The following is a 16,460-nucleotide window of genomic DNA, read 5'->3' on the forward strand; positions in this document are numbered from 1 at the left end:
TGATTTAGATTAAGCTACTTAATGAATTGAGATTGACTGGTCATCATCATGAATATGACAAAGTAAGGCTGAAAAATGTACTGTTGATAGCTTGTGTTGGCTAATGAGAAAAGATCAAAAGGCAGTCAGTATCATATTCACATTGATGCAGAAATATGACACAGATCTATGATACATATCAAATATTAAAAGCCCATTTTCATTAATATATGAAAAAAGCAGATTCTTTAAATAATTATTTCCACTGTACTATTTGAATATACTTTTAATTTAGTTAAGCAAAATAAATAATTTTAAGGTTCATTTTTAAAAAGGAAAGACAATGACAAGTGCTAATATTGATGATACAAATGCTAGTCCATCAAGGTAAAAACTCAAAGTACAGATACATCACCTGTCATGTTTAAGTGAAGTCAGTTTAGATCTTATCTATTTTAAATGCTTCTAACTTTTACCATTCTCTTCATTCCAAATTTGCTCAAAGTTTTGTTTTTTTTTAAACAAACAAGCTAAAGAATAAGAGTTTATAAATCTAAAAGTCCAAATTATAAATCTGGAGTCCAAATTTAATGTTAGCAATAGAAATGTTACAGTTAATGTGATTCTGACATGCAGACTAAGAGAGAGTAGAACAAAAAGTCACTGAATTCAGGAAGATGAAGGAAGTGAGAAGCCAGGGTATCAGACAACAGACTTGGAGGCTACAAGGAATGATCAATGGCAGGAATTAAAATGGAAGGTAAGTCAATGAGCCAGTTGTAGAAGACTTCACAAAACTTGAAGGGGATGTAAAATAAAAAAATTTAAAGTAAGCCTCAACTATCTAAGGATTAAGAGGATAAAGACCAGAATGGATTAGCAAAGGAAGTACAGATAACCTCACCTATTAGATGAATGGAGCCAGCTGACCTATGAACAGTCAACAGGAAAAACTTACAAAAGCTTAAATGAAAGCAAATAAACAGACCTACTAAGCAGCTACATGGTACTCAGTGAACATGATACTGCAGATTCAAATAAAATATGATCAAAAATTGACTCTACCTAGCCCCTGTTCTCAAAAGCAGAGCAGGCTAAAGCTCTCATTATGGGGAGACAAGTAGTTCAGAATTATCTGCCTCATGATTTTTTATAACTTTCTCAGTTCAAGGTAAGGTCAATTGTATACAGTATTTTCACTGCCTTTACTTTTGTGTTTTGTGACAGTACTGACCAAATGAAAATACCATTTTTCACTAACCTCATGACAAAACTCTTTAACACAAGTAAATTTTTGGTGAGATTTTATTGCACCTGTAACTGTACTTGGCTTGTTCTCTAAGATTCCCTTGTATTTATACTTTAAAAACTAATGTGCAGGAGACCTTCAAGATGGCGGAGGAGTAAGACCCAGAGATCACCTTCTTCCCCACAAATACATCAGAAATACATCTACGTGTGGAACAACTCCTACAGAACATCTACTGAATGCTGCCAGAAGACCTCAGACTTACCAAAAGGCAAGAAACTCCCCACGTACCTGGGTAGGGCAAAAGAAAAAAGAAAAAACAGAGACAAAAGAATAGGGACGGGACCTGCACCAGTGGGAGGGAGCTGTGAAGGAGGAAAAGTTTCCACACATTAGGAAGCCCGTTCACTGGTGGAGACAGGGGGGTGCGGGGGGGAAGCTTCAGCGCCATGGAGGAGAGTGCAGCAACAGGGGTGCAGAGGGCAAAGCGGAGAGATTCCCACATAGAGGATTGGTGCCAACAAGCACTCACCAGCCCGAGAGGCTTGTCTGCTCACCCGCCAGGGTGGGCGGGGGCTGGGAGCTGAGGCTCGGGCTTCGGAGGTCGGATCCCAGGGAGAGGACTGGGGTTGGCTGCGTGAACACAGCCCAAAGGGGCTAGTGCGCCACAATTAGCCGGGAGGGAGTCCGGGAAAAAGTCTGGAACTGCCGAAGAGGCAAGAGATCATTGTTTTGGGGTGCATGAGGAGAGGGGATTCAGAGCACCGCCTAAATGAGCTCCAGAGACAGGCGCAAGCCGCTGCTATCAGCGCAGACCCCAGAGATGGGCATGAAATGCTAAGGCTACTGCTGCAGCCACCAAGAAGCCTGTGTGCAAGCACAGGTCACTATCCACACCTCCCCTCCCGGGAGCCTGTGCAGCCCGCCACTGCCAGGCTCCCGTGATCCAGGGACAACTTCCCCGGGAGAACACACGGCGCACCTCAGGCTGGTGCAACACCACATGGGCCTCTGCCGCCGCAGGCTCGCCCCACATCCGTACCCCTCCCTCTCTCCGGCCTGAGTGAGCCAGAGCCCGCGAATCAGCTGCTCCTTTAACCCCGTCCTGTCTGGGTGGGAACAGATGTGCTCAGGCAACCTACACGCAGAGGCGGGGCCAAATCCAAAGCTGAACCCCAGGAGCTGTGGGAACACACAAGAGAAAGGAAATCTCTCCCAGCAGCTTCAGGAGCAGCAGACTAAATCTCCACAGTCAACTTGATGTACGCTGCATACATGGAATACCTGAATAGACAACGGATCATCCCAAATTGAGGAGGTAGACTTTGGGAGCAACTGTAGGCTTGGGGTTTGCTTTCTGCATCTCATTTGTGTCTGGTCTTATGTTTATCTTAGTTTAGTATTTATAGAGTTTATTATCATTGGTAGATTTGTTTATTGCTTTGGTTGCTCTCTTTCTTTTCTTTTTTTTTTTAATATATAGATTTTTCTTCCCTTTTCTCTTTTTGTGAATGTGTATGTGTATACTTCTTTGTGTGATTCTGTCTGTATAGCATTGCTTTTACCATTTGTCCTAAGGCTCTGTCTGTCTGCTTTTTTTTTTTTTAGTATAGTTTTTGATGCTTGTTATCATTGGTGGATTTGTTCTTTGCTTTGGTCGCTCTCTTCTTTCTTTCTTTTCTTTTTTTTAATTACTTCCTTTTTTTATTTTTAATAACATTTTTATTTTTTATATTAATAACTTTATTTTATTTATTTTTCTTTCTTTCTTTACGTCTTTTTTTCCTCCCTTTTCTTCTGAGCCATATGGCTAACAGGGTCTTGGTGCTCCAGCCAGGTGTCAGGCCTGTGCCTCTGACGTGGGAGAGCCGAGTTCAGGACACTGGTCCACCAGAGACCTCTCGGCTCCACGTGATATCAAACGGTGAAAGCTCTCCCAGAGATCTCCATCTCAACGCTAAGGTCCAGCTCCACTCAACGACCAGCAAGCTACAGGGCTGGACACCCTATGCCAAACAACTAGCAAGACAGGAACACAACGCTACCCATGAGCAGAGAGGCTGCCTAAAATCATAAGGTCACAGACACCACAAAACACACCACTGGATGTGGTCATCATGTCCACCAGAAAGACAAGATCCAGCCTCATCCACCAGAACACAGGCACCAGTCCCCTCCACCAGGAAGCCTACAAAACCCACTGAACCAACTTTAGCTACTGGGGGCAGACACCAAAAACAATGCGAACTACGACCCTGCAGCCTGTGAAAAGGAAACCCCAAACACAGTAAGTTAAGAAAAATGAGAAGACAGAGAAACACACAGCAGATGAAGGAGCAAGGTAAAAACCCACCAGACCAAACAAATGAAGAGGAAATAGGCAGTGTACCCGAAAAAGAATTCAGAGTAATGATAGTAAAGATGATCCAAAATCTTGGAAATAGAATGGAGGAAATACAAGAAGTGTTTAACATGGAAATAGAAGAACTAAAGAGCAAACAAACAATGATGAATGGTAATAGGAACATACATATCGATAACTACCTTAAATGTAAATGGATTAAATGTTCCAACCAAAAGACACAGACTGGCTGAATGGATACAAAAACAAGACCTGTATATATGCTGTCTACAAGAGACTCACTTCAGACCTAGGGACACATACAGACTGAAAGTGAGGGGAAGGAAAAAGATATTCCATGCAAAAGAAAGCTGGAGTAGCAATTCTCGTATCAGACAAAATAGACTTTAAAACAAAGACTATTACAAGAGACAAAGAAGTACACTACATAATGATCAAGCGATCAATCCAAGAAGATATAACAATTGTAAATATTTATGCACCCAACATAGGAGCACCCCAATGCATAAGGCAAATGCTAACAGTCATAAAAGGAGAAATCGACAGTAACACATTCATAGTAGGGGACTTTAACACCCCACTTTCACCAATGGACAGATCATCCAAAATGAAAATAAATAAGGAAACACATGCTTTAAATGACACATTAAACAAGGTGGACTTAATTGATATTTATAGGACATTCCATCCAAAACAACAGAATACACTTTCTTCTCAAGTGCTTATAGAACATTTCCCAGGATAGATCATATCTTGGGTCACAAATAAAGCCTTGGTAAATTTAAGAAAATTGAAATCGTATCAAGTATCTTTTCCAACCACAACACTATCAGACTAGATATCAATTACAGAAAAAAATCTGTAAAAAATACAAACACATGGAGGCTGAACAGTACACTAGTAAAGAACCAAGAGATCACTGAAGAAATCAAAGAGGAAATCAAAAAATACCTAGAAACAAATGACAGTGAAAACAAGATGACCCAAAACCCATGGGATGCAGCAAAAGCAGTTCTAAGAGGGAACTTTATAGCAATACAATCCTACCTCAAGAAACAAGAAACATCTCAAATAAAGAACCTAACCTTACACCTAAAGCAATTAGAGAAAGAAGAACCAAAAAACCCCTAAGTTAGCAGAAGGAAAGAAATCATAAAGATCAGATCAGAAATAAATGAAAAAGAAATGAAGGAAACAATAGCAAAGATCAATAAAACTAAAAGCTGGTTCTTTGAGAAAATAAACCAAATTGATAAACCATTAGCCAGACTCATCAAGAAAAAAAAGGGAGGGCTTCCCTGGTGGCACAGTGGTTGAGAGTCTGCCTGCCAATGCAGCGGACACAGGTTCGTGCCCCGGTCTGGGAATATCCCACATGCCACGGAGCGGCTAGGCCCGTGAGCCACAACTACTGAGCCTGCGTGTCTGGAGCCTGTGCTCCACAACGGGAGAGGCCGCGACAGTGAGAGGTCCACGCACCGCGATGAAGAGTGGCCCCCGCTCGCCACAACTGGAGCAAGCCCTCGCACAGAAACGAAGACCCAACGCAGCCAAAAATAAATAAATAAATAAATTTTTAATAAAAGGGAGAAGACTCAAATCAATAGAATTAGAAATGAAATAGGAAAAGTAACAACTGACAATGCAGAAAATACAAAGGATTATGAGCGATTACTGCAAGCAACTATATTCCAAGAAAATGGACAACCTGGAAGAAATGGACAAATTCTTAGAAACGCACAACCTTCTGAGACTGAACCAGGAAGAAACAGAAAATATGAACAGACCAATCATAAGCACTGAAATTGAAACTATGATTAAAAATATTCCAACAAACAAAAGCCCAGGATCAGATGGCTTCACAGGTGAATTCTATCAAACATTTAGAGAAGAGCTAACACCTATCCCTCTCAAACTCTTCCAAAATACAGCAGAGGGAGGAACACACCCAAATTCATTTTACGAGGCCACCATCACCATGATACCAAAACTAGACAAAGATGTCACAAAGAAAGAAAACTACAGGCCAATATCACTGATGAACACAGATGCAAAATTTCTTAACAAAATACTAGCAAACAGAATCCAACAGCACATTAAAAGGATCATACACCATGATCAAGTGGGGTTTATCCCAGGAATGCAAGGATTCTTCATTACACACAAATGCCCATTGACAGATGAATGGATGAAGAAGATGGAATATTACTCAGCCATAAAAAGGAACAAAATTGGGTCATTTGTAGAGACGTGGATGGATCTAGAGACTGTCATACAGAGTGAAGTAAGTCAGAAAGAGAGAAATATTGTATATTAATGCATATATGTGGAGCCTAGAAAAATGGTACAGATGAACCAATTTGCAGGGCAGAAATAGAGACACAAATGTAGAGAACAAACGTTATGGACAACAAGGGGGAAAGTGGTGGTGTGATGAACTGGGAGATTGGGATTGACATATATACACTAATATGTATAAAATGGATAACTAATAAGAACCTGCTATATAAAAAAATAAATAAAATTGAAAAATTAAAAATAATAACCCAAAAAACCCAGAAAAACAAAGAGTCGTGTACCACATGTTCATTTCAGCTCTGTTTATAATAGCCAGGACATGGAAGCAACCTAAGTGTCTGTCCATCAACAGATGAATGGATAAAGAAGATGTGGCACATATATACAATGGAATATTACTCAGCCATAAAAAGAAACAAAACTGAGTTATTTGTAGTGAGGTGGATGGACCTAGAGTCTGTCATACAGAGTGAAGTTAAGTCAGAAAGAGAAAAACAAATACCATATGGTAACACATATATATGGAATACAAAAAAAAAAAGGTTCTGAAGAACCTAGGGGCAGGACAGGAATAAAGATGCAGACGTAGAGAATGGACTTGAGGACATGGGGAGGGTGAAGGGTAAACTGGGACGAAGTGAAAGAGTGGCATGGACATATATACACTACCAAATGTAAAACTGACAGCTAGTGGGAAGAAGCCACATAGCATAGGGAGATCAGCTTGGTGCTTTGTGACCACCTAGTGGGGTGGGATAGGGATGGTGGGAGGGAAATGCAAGCGGGAGGAGATATCGGGATATATGTATATGTACGGCTGATTCATTTTGTTATAAAGCAGAAACTAACACACCATTGTAAATCAATTATACTCCAATAAAGATGTTAAAAAAAAAAAAAACTAATGTGCATGATACAAGAGGGTAGCACTAGATAAGAAGTGAAGTAGAAAGGAATAAAAGGAAGAAGTATAAATTTTAAAGAAAAAGGCAACTCATCAAATCACTTCAATGAATGCAACAAAAAGTTACCCAATAACACAAATGTCAAATGAGTCTCCTGGTTAATGACTTTATCGTTAGAAGACAGAATGTGTTCTATCTTCTGAGATGAAGGAAAATACATTCCTTTATATCCCCCAATTAGACTGTTTAGTTGATTAAAAATACACGAATAAAAGAACGAAAGAAAAGGGTTGAAAAAGCACATAAATATAATTCAATCTGCCTGTAGGAGTAATATGGGGAAAAAATTTAATTTGGATAGATAAGAATTTTAGAATTAGAATCATTGCACCGCATCTGATAAACTGACAATTAACTCACTCTAAAACCTGCAGATTTAAGGAAGAAATCAGGGGATTATAAATTCATTATATTAAATAATCAAGTTATCTTCTTCTTCAACAAAATACTGATTTCTTTGCTGGAAAAATCTACTTAAATTTCAAAAAGAACTCATAATTATTTTGTAAATCTTGAAGAAATATACAGAGATACAAGAAGTTCCTAAAATTCTTCACCGAAGCATTTATTTGCATGGAAATAAACTAAATTTTCATTGTGACTTGGATTTGAAGTCATGAAAAATCATCACATTTCTTAATATTAGGCCTTCTCCTAAAAGCATTCAATTAATAGTATTAAATCAACAACCAGTCTCATCAAAAAAATGTGATTAAGTTCACTTTACTTTAAGCTTATTTACTTTAATCACTTAATTAAAGTTATTGTAATTAAATCAAGGTTTGGTTTTAAACATTCAGTGAAGTCACACAAAACAGCAATGTTATTATACTGTATTAAGGACAACTTTACCTCTAGGCAGTCATTGAAGAGGAAGAGGGTTACTTGTTCTCCTCTGTCACAGGGGTGCTCACCTAGAGAAACTGTTTCAACTCGCTGAACTAAGCTTCGGTGAGAAGATAAAAGATTAGCCTGGATAGATTGAAAATATTAATAAAAGAGATTACTTTATAGCAAATAATTTTTAAAAGTTAAAATTTAAAAGAAAGTTGTGTTGAGATTCTGTTTATATTATAACTGCAGAATTGAAATACAGTTGAGCCTTTAACAACACAGGTTTGAACTGTGCTGGTCCACTTATACACAGTTTTTTTTTTCAGTAAATAAGTACTACAGTACTACACGATCCACAGTTGGTTGAATCCATGAATACAGAACCACAGAAACAAAGAGCCAACTATAAAGTTATATGCAGATTTTCTACTGCACTGGTGGGGCAAGTGCCCTTAACTCCCAGTTGTTCAAGGGTCAACTGTTAACAAGAAAAAGAAAATAAGTTGACAATCATCAAAAATGAATACCTACTGGACATCCATCTACTTCATAAACAACATCGAAAATTTGCTTTTGAGCTTCTGTCTTTCTCTTATCCTCATTAATATGGCTGAAAAATTAATAAGGTTACTTTTAGAACAACAGACTATAAAAACTGTACATACATACATCTCGTGTCACAAACAAAAATCCTTCCATGTGAGTCTATCTTAATTTTGATACTTGTATCTGTTAAAATATTCCCTAAAAGTATCCCACTACATTAAAAAACATTTCATACAACCCTTCAGAAAAGTATATTTTGCTTTAGTCCTTACTATATTCTGTCTTTTTTTTAAACTATACTCACTATATACTTCCTAAAATACGTTACACTGGTATAAACTTCAGGTTAACATAATCTAACTGTAAGTTCAGGTAAGGTTTTATGCAAATCATTCCTAAGTCATATGCTAATCATCTCACTGAAATAAAAATTAAGACTACTGGACAAGATGGAATAAGGAGGAAAAAAATATACTCTGCCTGAAACAACTAAAAAAAAAAAACCATCAAAGTATAAAGAAACAGGGTTCTCAAGTCACTGGAAGTCAATTCCTGTGAGACAGGAAACAGTGCAAGGCCAATTATATCTTGTCTACGAAAGATATACTTTACACACAAAGACATAAATAGACTGAAAGTAAAATGATGAAAAAGAGCACAATATATTCTCAAGTGTACATGGAACATTCCCCAGGATAAGCCATAAAATAGGCCTCAAAAAGTTTGAAAGGACTGAAATAATACAAAGTATATTTTCCATAAACAATGAAGTGAAATCAGAAATTGATAACAAAAGGAAACTTTGAAAATTCACAAATATGTGGGAATTAGCCAAAACACTCCTACACAACCAATGGATCAAGAAGTAATCACAAGGGAAATTAGAAAATACTTTCAGATAAACAAAAACACAAAATTTATGGAATATGACTAAAGCAATGGTTAAAGGGAAATTTATAGCTATAAAAGTGTACAATTAGGGGCTTCCCTGGTGGCACAGTGGTTGAGAATCTGCCTGCCAATGCAGGGGACACGGGTTGGAGCCCTGGTCCAGGAAGATCCCACATGCTGCAGAGCAACTAAGCCTGTGCGCCACAACTTCTGAGCCTGTGCTCTAGAGCCCACGTGCCAAGACTACTGAAGCCTGCACGTCTAGAGCCTGTGCTCCACAACAGGAGAAGCTACCACAATGAGAAGCCCGCGCACCGCAATGAAGAGTAGCCCCCGCTCGCCACAACTAGAGAAAGCCCACGCACAGCAACGAAGACCCAGTGCAGCCAAAAATAAATAAATAAATAAATTTAAAGAAGTGGAAAAAAAAGAAGTGTACAATTAAAAAAATGATCTCCAATCAGTATCCTAACCTTCTACTGTAAGACACTGGGGGGCGGGGGGGAAGAGCAAGCTAAATCTAAAGCAAGCAGGAAAAAAGGAAATCATAAAGATCAGAGTGAAAATGAATGAAATAGAGAATATAAAAATAATAGAAAAAAATCAACAAAACTAAAAGCTTTTTTCTTTTATGAAAATATGTTAACACTCACTGCTTAATTCGTAGTTCATAGAAAGGATCAAGGAAAATAATGTGTGAGTATGTTAAACCACAAAGTGTTGAAAAACACTATCATCCTGATCCCAAAATAACAAAGCAAAAGCATGAAGGCTGGCTGATTAACATATAATATATAAACATAAGTAAAAGCCAAAATATGTATAATGCTTTCAGCAGCAACAGAAGCTGGTATTCATTAATTTGAGCATTATACTACTGCTGGATCCTTTCACTAGAGCTAGTAACGTTTCTCTCTAGGAGCTCCTTTGCAAGTATTTTTAAGAAACGCTATTTCACATAGAAGCACCTCATGGAATCTCAGAAATCATTTAAATCTATTGAATATGCTTATATGTAAAGCTCAAAGAGGTGAAATGCCCTCGCCCTTCATGAAGCAAAACAATGAACAGCAACAGAGTTTTCAATTCTGATCATATTAGTCTGGAAAAAATCATTTCTGATCAGTGCTATGTCTCCAAGTTAAACCTACAGTAAACAGCTTAAATTTAACAATCAAGTTCCCTAGTAAATTTCTTTGAGTGTATACTTTTAATACATCTCCAACAAACCGTATCAATTTAATTCCATAGAATTCAAAGTAAGAAACAAAAAGTCAAAGCTAATGTGAAAAAAGTATTATAAACTTCTTCTTTTCATCATGGTCAAATTCCCAATTTCCATTTGGGTAGTTTATAAGAATATGAAGACAAAAACAAGCTAAGACTGGAGGTATATGAAGAAAATGTCTACTACTGTATTTATAACATTTTCAAATTTCTAAACCATTGTTACTCTCTGCATAATAGTTCAATACCAGGCTTCCCTGGTGGCGCAGTGGTTGGGAGTCTGCCTGCCAACACAGGGGACACGGGTTTGAGCCCCAGTCTGGGAGGATCCCACATGCCACAGAGCAACTAGGCCCGTGAGCCACAATTACTGAGCCTGCGCGTCTGGAGCCTGTGCTCCGCAACAAGAGAGGCCGCGATGGTGAGAGGCCCGCGCACCGCGATGAAGGGTGGCCCCCACTTGCCGCAGCTGGAGAAAGCCCTCGCGCAGAAACGAAGACCCAACACAGCCATAAGTAAATAAATAAATAAATAAATAAATAAATAAATAAATAATAGTTCAATACCTTCAGAAATATGTTTTTAATTATTGTATGCTTAACAATACTTCTAACATTTTAATGTGTGACTACACTACTATAAAATAATTTAGATACTATTACAGAATTTTGCTATTGATATTTTTCTCACCATTTATGATTCTAATTGTTCTACCAATTCCATTCTAAATCTAAGGAGCAATAAAAAATTGAAATAATGTACTTACGTCATTACCTCCTTTAGTGATCCAATAGCTTTTTCTAGAGTGCTTTTGTCAGGATTTTCTTCAGCTGTATGCTTCTTAAGATCTGTAATGATAAAATGTTTTCTCTATGATTAAAAAAAATTCAGTGGTTTTCCAACTATGACTTAAAAATGCTGTCCACTTTGATAGATACAGGTTGATTAATTTTTAAAAAATAATATCTAACTTTTACTTTTAAAAATGTTTTATGCAGTGTTTCCTTTTAAGAGCTCTCCTCTTAAATGTATTAAAGTTTCCATGTTTTTTCGTTGACTAAATTTCCAGAATATGTAACAGATTTTCTTACACTATTTCAATTCCCTTCTAGTAAAGCTTGAGGACTCCCATATTCTTCAAACTCTCTCCATAGTGCTGAAGGAAAACACATGATTCTCAATTAGCTAAGAAATCATTATATATGCTATATTTCATAGCGGGGTCCATGGCTCCATCACAGAGAGCAGTTGGTGTCCTCAAGAGATGGTTTTGTTTAGTTTGTAGGTTCATGAGATGCTTACACTTTGACTCTTCTTATCCAAGTTGCTTATAATGTTCCATCTAACCGTTTGTTCCCTAATACCAGGCCCACCTAATCTTTTAAGTGGAATGATAGAAGAAAGGCTTAGAAATCAAGTTCATTTTAGTCATGACAACATTTGATGGGATTCCTATAAGTACTTAATGAAACAATAATGAAGATAAATTAAAAAAATACCCTGCTTTGTAAAGTTAAAAGTTCATGTATTCATATATTCTTCTTATAATCTGTAAAACAGGATAGCTTTTAAAGACTGGGGAAATCATCTCATATGCTAGTAATTCTGAACTACAATAGATAACCTCAAAGAGAATAAAAATGATCAATTTTTGTAGTTACAACCATAACTCATAGCTTAACCAATATACTTTAAAGACAATAATAGATTAAACAGTCACAAATTTAGCCTCCTTATCTGCTACACACACTACTGTAGTTAAGGTTTGGGGACTAAAATGCTTTATTATACTTATTCCTATTTGTAATTTAATTTTCATACTTAAATTTAAAAAATATAAAAATTGACTGTCCTGGGCTTCCCTGGTGGCGCAGTGGTTGAGAATCTGCCTGCCAATGCAGGGGACATGGGTTCGAGCCCTGGTCTGGGAAGATCCCACATGCCACGGAGCAACTAGGCCCATGAGCCACAATTACTGAGCCTGTGCATCTGGAGCCTGTGCTCCGCAACAAGAGAGGCCGCGATAGTGAGAGGCCCGCGCACCGCGATGAAGAGTGACCCCCACTTGCCGCAACTAGAGAAAGCCCTCGCACAGAAACGAAGACCCAACACAGCCATAAATAAATAAATAAACAAATAAATTAAAAAATTAAAAAAAAAAAATTGACTGTCCTAGAACTATTCACTACTTTAGTCAGGCAAATATAAAAGCATATAAATATGCCTTTCTTTTCATGCAGCCATAATTTCTTCATATTTATTCATAAAAATTGACTGCTATAAAAATCTCTTTCATTGATATCTGTAGTTTAAGTTTTAGAATAAATGGATGTATGTTTCAAGAGTGTTCTGCACAATGTAAGAAAAAAAAAGCATAAAATGAAGCATAAAGAACTTTTACTAAGATTCAGAAAAAGACTAAATAACTTGAGACATATTAATCATCTCTGATCTTGTGATTTTGTGGGTGAATTTCGTGTGGATGTAAACTGTGAAATCAGTGATGCACCATGAAATATAAGAAGACTTTTAGTAGAGAGACAAAGAGAACAATACTAGTCAATATAACTGACATCACAACAAATAAAGCATTTTAAGCCAGAGTGAATTTCTGTAGCACCAGTGATTATTCAGATTATCCATAAAGATATTTCCTATGTAAAAGATATAAGCTTTAAAGCTGAAACCTAAGAGCATTTTGAAAATAAGAAATTTTTCAAATTTTTTAGAACAAAACAATTCCATAGAAACATCCAAAATTGTCTGGAAACAGATCAGACAAGTACCATTTAAAAGTAATGCAACACTGGGTAACCTCTGTACTGGTCGGATGAGAAGTTCAACAAGGCTTTGCCGTCCACATTCTGGTTTAGCTTGGTTTATCTGAAAGGAATTAATTTATTCAATAATTACTTAAAAGGTTTTCTCCAAAGATTAGACATTACATTTATTAGATTACACTTTTATCATTTGTGCCCTGATAAGAACTAAGAGGAGAAGTAGGGTGGCAGTTGTTCTCTGGCAGATTACTGTGGCTAAATAATCCCCCAAGGCCTGAAATGGCCTGCTGGCAAGCCAAGGACTAACACCTTAAACAGAGAGTGAATTCTCTAAGCATTCGTATACATTTCATTTGAGTTTCTCTTACCTCTACACCATTCAAAAGAAAAAAAACAAATTTAAAATATTAATTATGCTGATACCATTTGGATAAACAAAGTAAGGCACTGGTAAGAAAATAAAATCATTAAAAGCAAAACAAAACTCATCGGAAAATTTTTAGAGGTGTTTGAGAACTAAAACGTGCATAAATTTAAAAAGAAAAAAAAAACAAAAAACCACAGACAACACTCATATTCATTCAGCTGCCTCTTGGATCCTGCTTGTAGCATGTCAAAACTTGAGAAGCCAAACATCACTGCCACTCTCAGGTAAAGCTAAAGTTAACAGATAACATTAAGGTGTTCTTACATGGATACATTTTTACTAAAAGTATAATTTTAATGAACTCCTTAGATTTTTATTTGAAAGAAATGTACATTACCTTCAGAAAAGCATGAAATCTTGGTTTCTGTTTTTCACATTTAATAATTGTTTCCTTGCTCATTTCAAAGAAGTTCACAAAGGGAGGGTACGTTTTTACCAAATCTTTTGACTAGCAACAATTAAAAAAAAACAACACATTAATTGGTAATGGATGTTACCCTTAGTCAATGAAACTTAAAGTTGAATAATCAATAGTCAAAATCTGACATACTGGACCCAAAATAAAAGTTTAAAATAAGTTTCTTCTCAAGTTAAGTACAGGAATTTATTTTATAAACTTTTCACTAACTACTGAGTTAACTGCTAAACAAAATGCATCAATTGGTACCCAGAGCCTAAAGCCTGAAAAGCAAATAAAGACTCAAAAAGAAAAAGAAGTATATTAAAGCTTATAGTATTGATATAAACATGACAAAGTTTTAAAACTTCTATAAATTCAGAGTATAGTAATTATAGTTGATCTATGCAGAATCCAAGAACATGCTATTATCTACTGAAGGATCCAAACCACCATTAAAAGACCAACTGTACTGGGTAAAATGAAAACAAAAAAAAGGAAAATGTCTTGACTAATTGAGACTAACAGGTATCAAAAAGATATGGGACAATAATTTGCATATTTGGAATTCTCAACCAACCAGAAAAAAAAACATCTAAGGGATATAGGGAAAAGATTAAAGTTAGGAGACCTCGGAAAACAAAAATAAATGGGCAAGAATCCAAGGCAGTGAAACTTATAAGTCATATCCAAAGAGACTGACAGAAATTTATAAATCCTATTCACAGCACCTCATCCAAAATTAATATACTTTATTTGATAAACTATGTTGTTCTTAGAGACGAAACAGTTCATTAGAAACTTTTATGCAGACACAAAGACAGTAAAAACTGCTATCAACTAAGGAAAGAAATGACTAAAACTCGATTACTGAAAAATTTAAAAAAATCATTAATCTGTGGCTATTTATAAGAGGCAAATAACATGATATATAGTAAAATGTTTGTAGCACAATACAACAATTAGTGTTCCTAATGATGACCTTAAGCTATCAAGAAAGTGTTAGACTGTATATAGAAGGCATGTTTCAGAAGACAAGAACACTTCTAATATATTTTACAAACACAACTATGTCAAAGTGTTTAAAAAGCTCTCACATTTAAACAGGTAACTTTCATTCCCTGCCAGTCCTTGTTGAGATGATACTTTAATCTGAAAACTTAAAAAAGAAATAAAATACTTACATATTTAAGAAAGATATCACCAATACTTTTGCTCTCATCCCAATTAACAATAAGGTCTTCAAGATCATCCTGAAAAAACACAAAATGGGACTAGGAGATTGATTTTGACAATCCCTTTAACATCTTTTAATATTTAAGATATTCATTTGAAAGATGCACTTTACAATGTATCTTAATTTGATGTGTATAACAATTAATAACATTCTTTCTCCTCAATAAGAAATTAACTTTTTGACTATGAGGAAAATATCCTTTGAAAAATAATTAGGAAAATATAAAGAATGTCAAGTCAATAAGACTTAAGTCTAGGGACTTCCCTGGGTGGCGCAGTGGTTAAGAATCCACCTGCCAATGCAGGGGACAAGGGCTCAAGCCCTGATCCGGGAAGATCCCACATGCCGTGGAGCAACTAAGCCCGTGAGCCGCAACTACTGAGCCCGCGCACCACAACTACTGAAGCCCACGCACCTAGGGCCCATGCTCCGCAACAAGAGAAGCCACCGCAATGAGAAGCCCGTGCACTGCAACGAAGAGTAGCCCCCACTTGCCGCAACTAGGAAAAAGCCCGTGAGCAGCAGCAAAGACCCAACGCAGGCAAAAACAAAAAAATAAAAATAAATAAATTTATTAAAAAAAAAAAAGACTAAGTCTAACTTCCCAGTATGATGTGGTAGTTCAGTATCTTTTCTAATTATTAACTATAAAGCTGATGGTGTGATTAATTATAGAATTAATTAATTATAGAAAACTACTTTTGATCTTGCTGCTGAAGCATCAGCCATTAGAAACTGTAATCTATAACGGGGTCAGCAAACTTTACTTAAAGGGACAGAAGGTAAGTATTTTAAGGCTTGCAGGCCACAAGGTTTCTGTCACACATCCTCAACTCTGTCCTTGTAGAGTGGAAGGAGCCATAGATAATACATAAATGATTGTGTGTGGCTGTGTATCAATAAAACTTTCCTTATCAAAACAAGCAAAACTTTACCAAAATCCTAAATTGGCTGGATTTGGTCCACTGACTATAGTTTGCTAATCCCTGGCCTATAAAATTTCTCAATCATCATCCTAAAATACTACATATTTGCAAAAATTTAGAAGACACTTAAAAGCTTTCTAGGATAATAAAATAAAACACAAATCAGATGATAAAATGAGATGCCAAGAAATGACACGCCCTAATTGAAATCCTAAAAGTGACTTTAAAGTAGAAATTAATCAATAAACTTATACAAGAGCTTTTCAAAGTGTTACATGCAGACCCCCCCCAAACACACATTTTTAGTGGGATCCATGAGATTAAACTATTTTTATTACAATA

The 16,460-nt window shown here is 36.5% G+C and overlaps 1 protein-coding gene across 9 annotated transcripts in view; it reads right to left on the reverse strand.

Moving 5' to 3' along the window:
• Window positions 1-16,460, reverse strand: part of ECT2 (epithelial cell transforming 2) — a 67,675-nt gene that overhangs the window by 23,468 nt on the left and 27,747 nt on the right. For all 9 annotated transcript variants that reach the window (XM_082393937.1, XM_082393936.1, XM_082393935.1 and 6 more), the window contains 6 exons: window positions 15,140-15,208; window positions 13,896-14,006; window positions 13,138-13,234; window positions 11,118-11,199; window positions 8,219-8,297; window positions 7,706-7,825 (listed from right to left, as the gene is read on the reverse strand). In XM_082393937.1, the coding sequence (XP_082250063.1) occupies window positions 7,706-7,825; window positions 8,219-8,297; window positions 11,118-11,199; window positions 13,138-13,234; window positions 13,896-14,006; window positions 15,140-15,208 (558 nt within the window). The remainder of the gene's footprint in view (window positions 1-7,705; window positions 7,826-8,218; window positions 8,298-11,117; window positions 11,200-13,137; window positions 13,235-13,895; window positions 14,007-15,139; window positions 15,209-16,460) is intronic.

The sequence above is a fragment of the Balaenoptera borealis genome (genome assembly GCF_965194805.1).
Source record: "Balaenoptera borealis genome assembly, chromosome: 5".
NCBI classification, from domain to species: domain Eukaryota; kingdom Metazoa; phylum Chordata; class Mammalia; order Artiodactyla; family Balaenopteridae; genus Balaenoptera; species Balaenoptera borealis.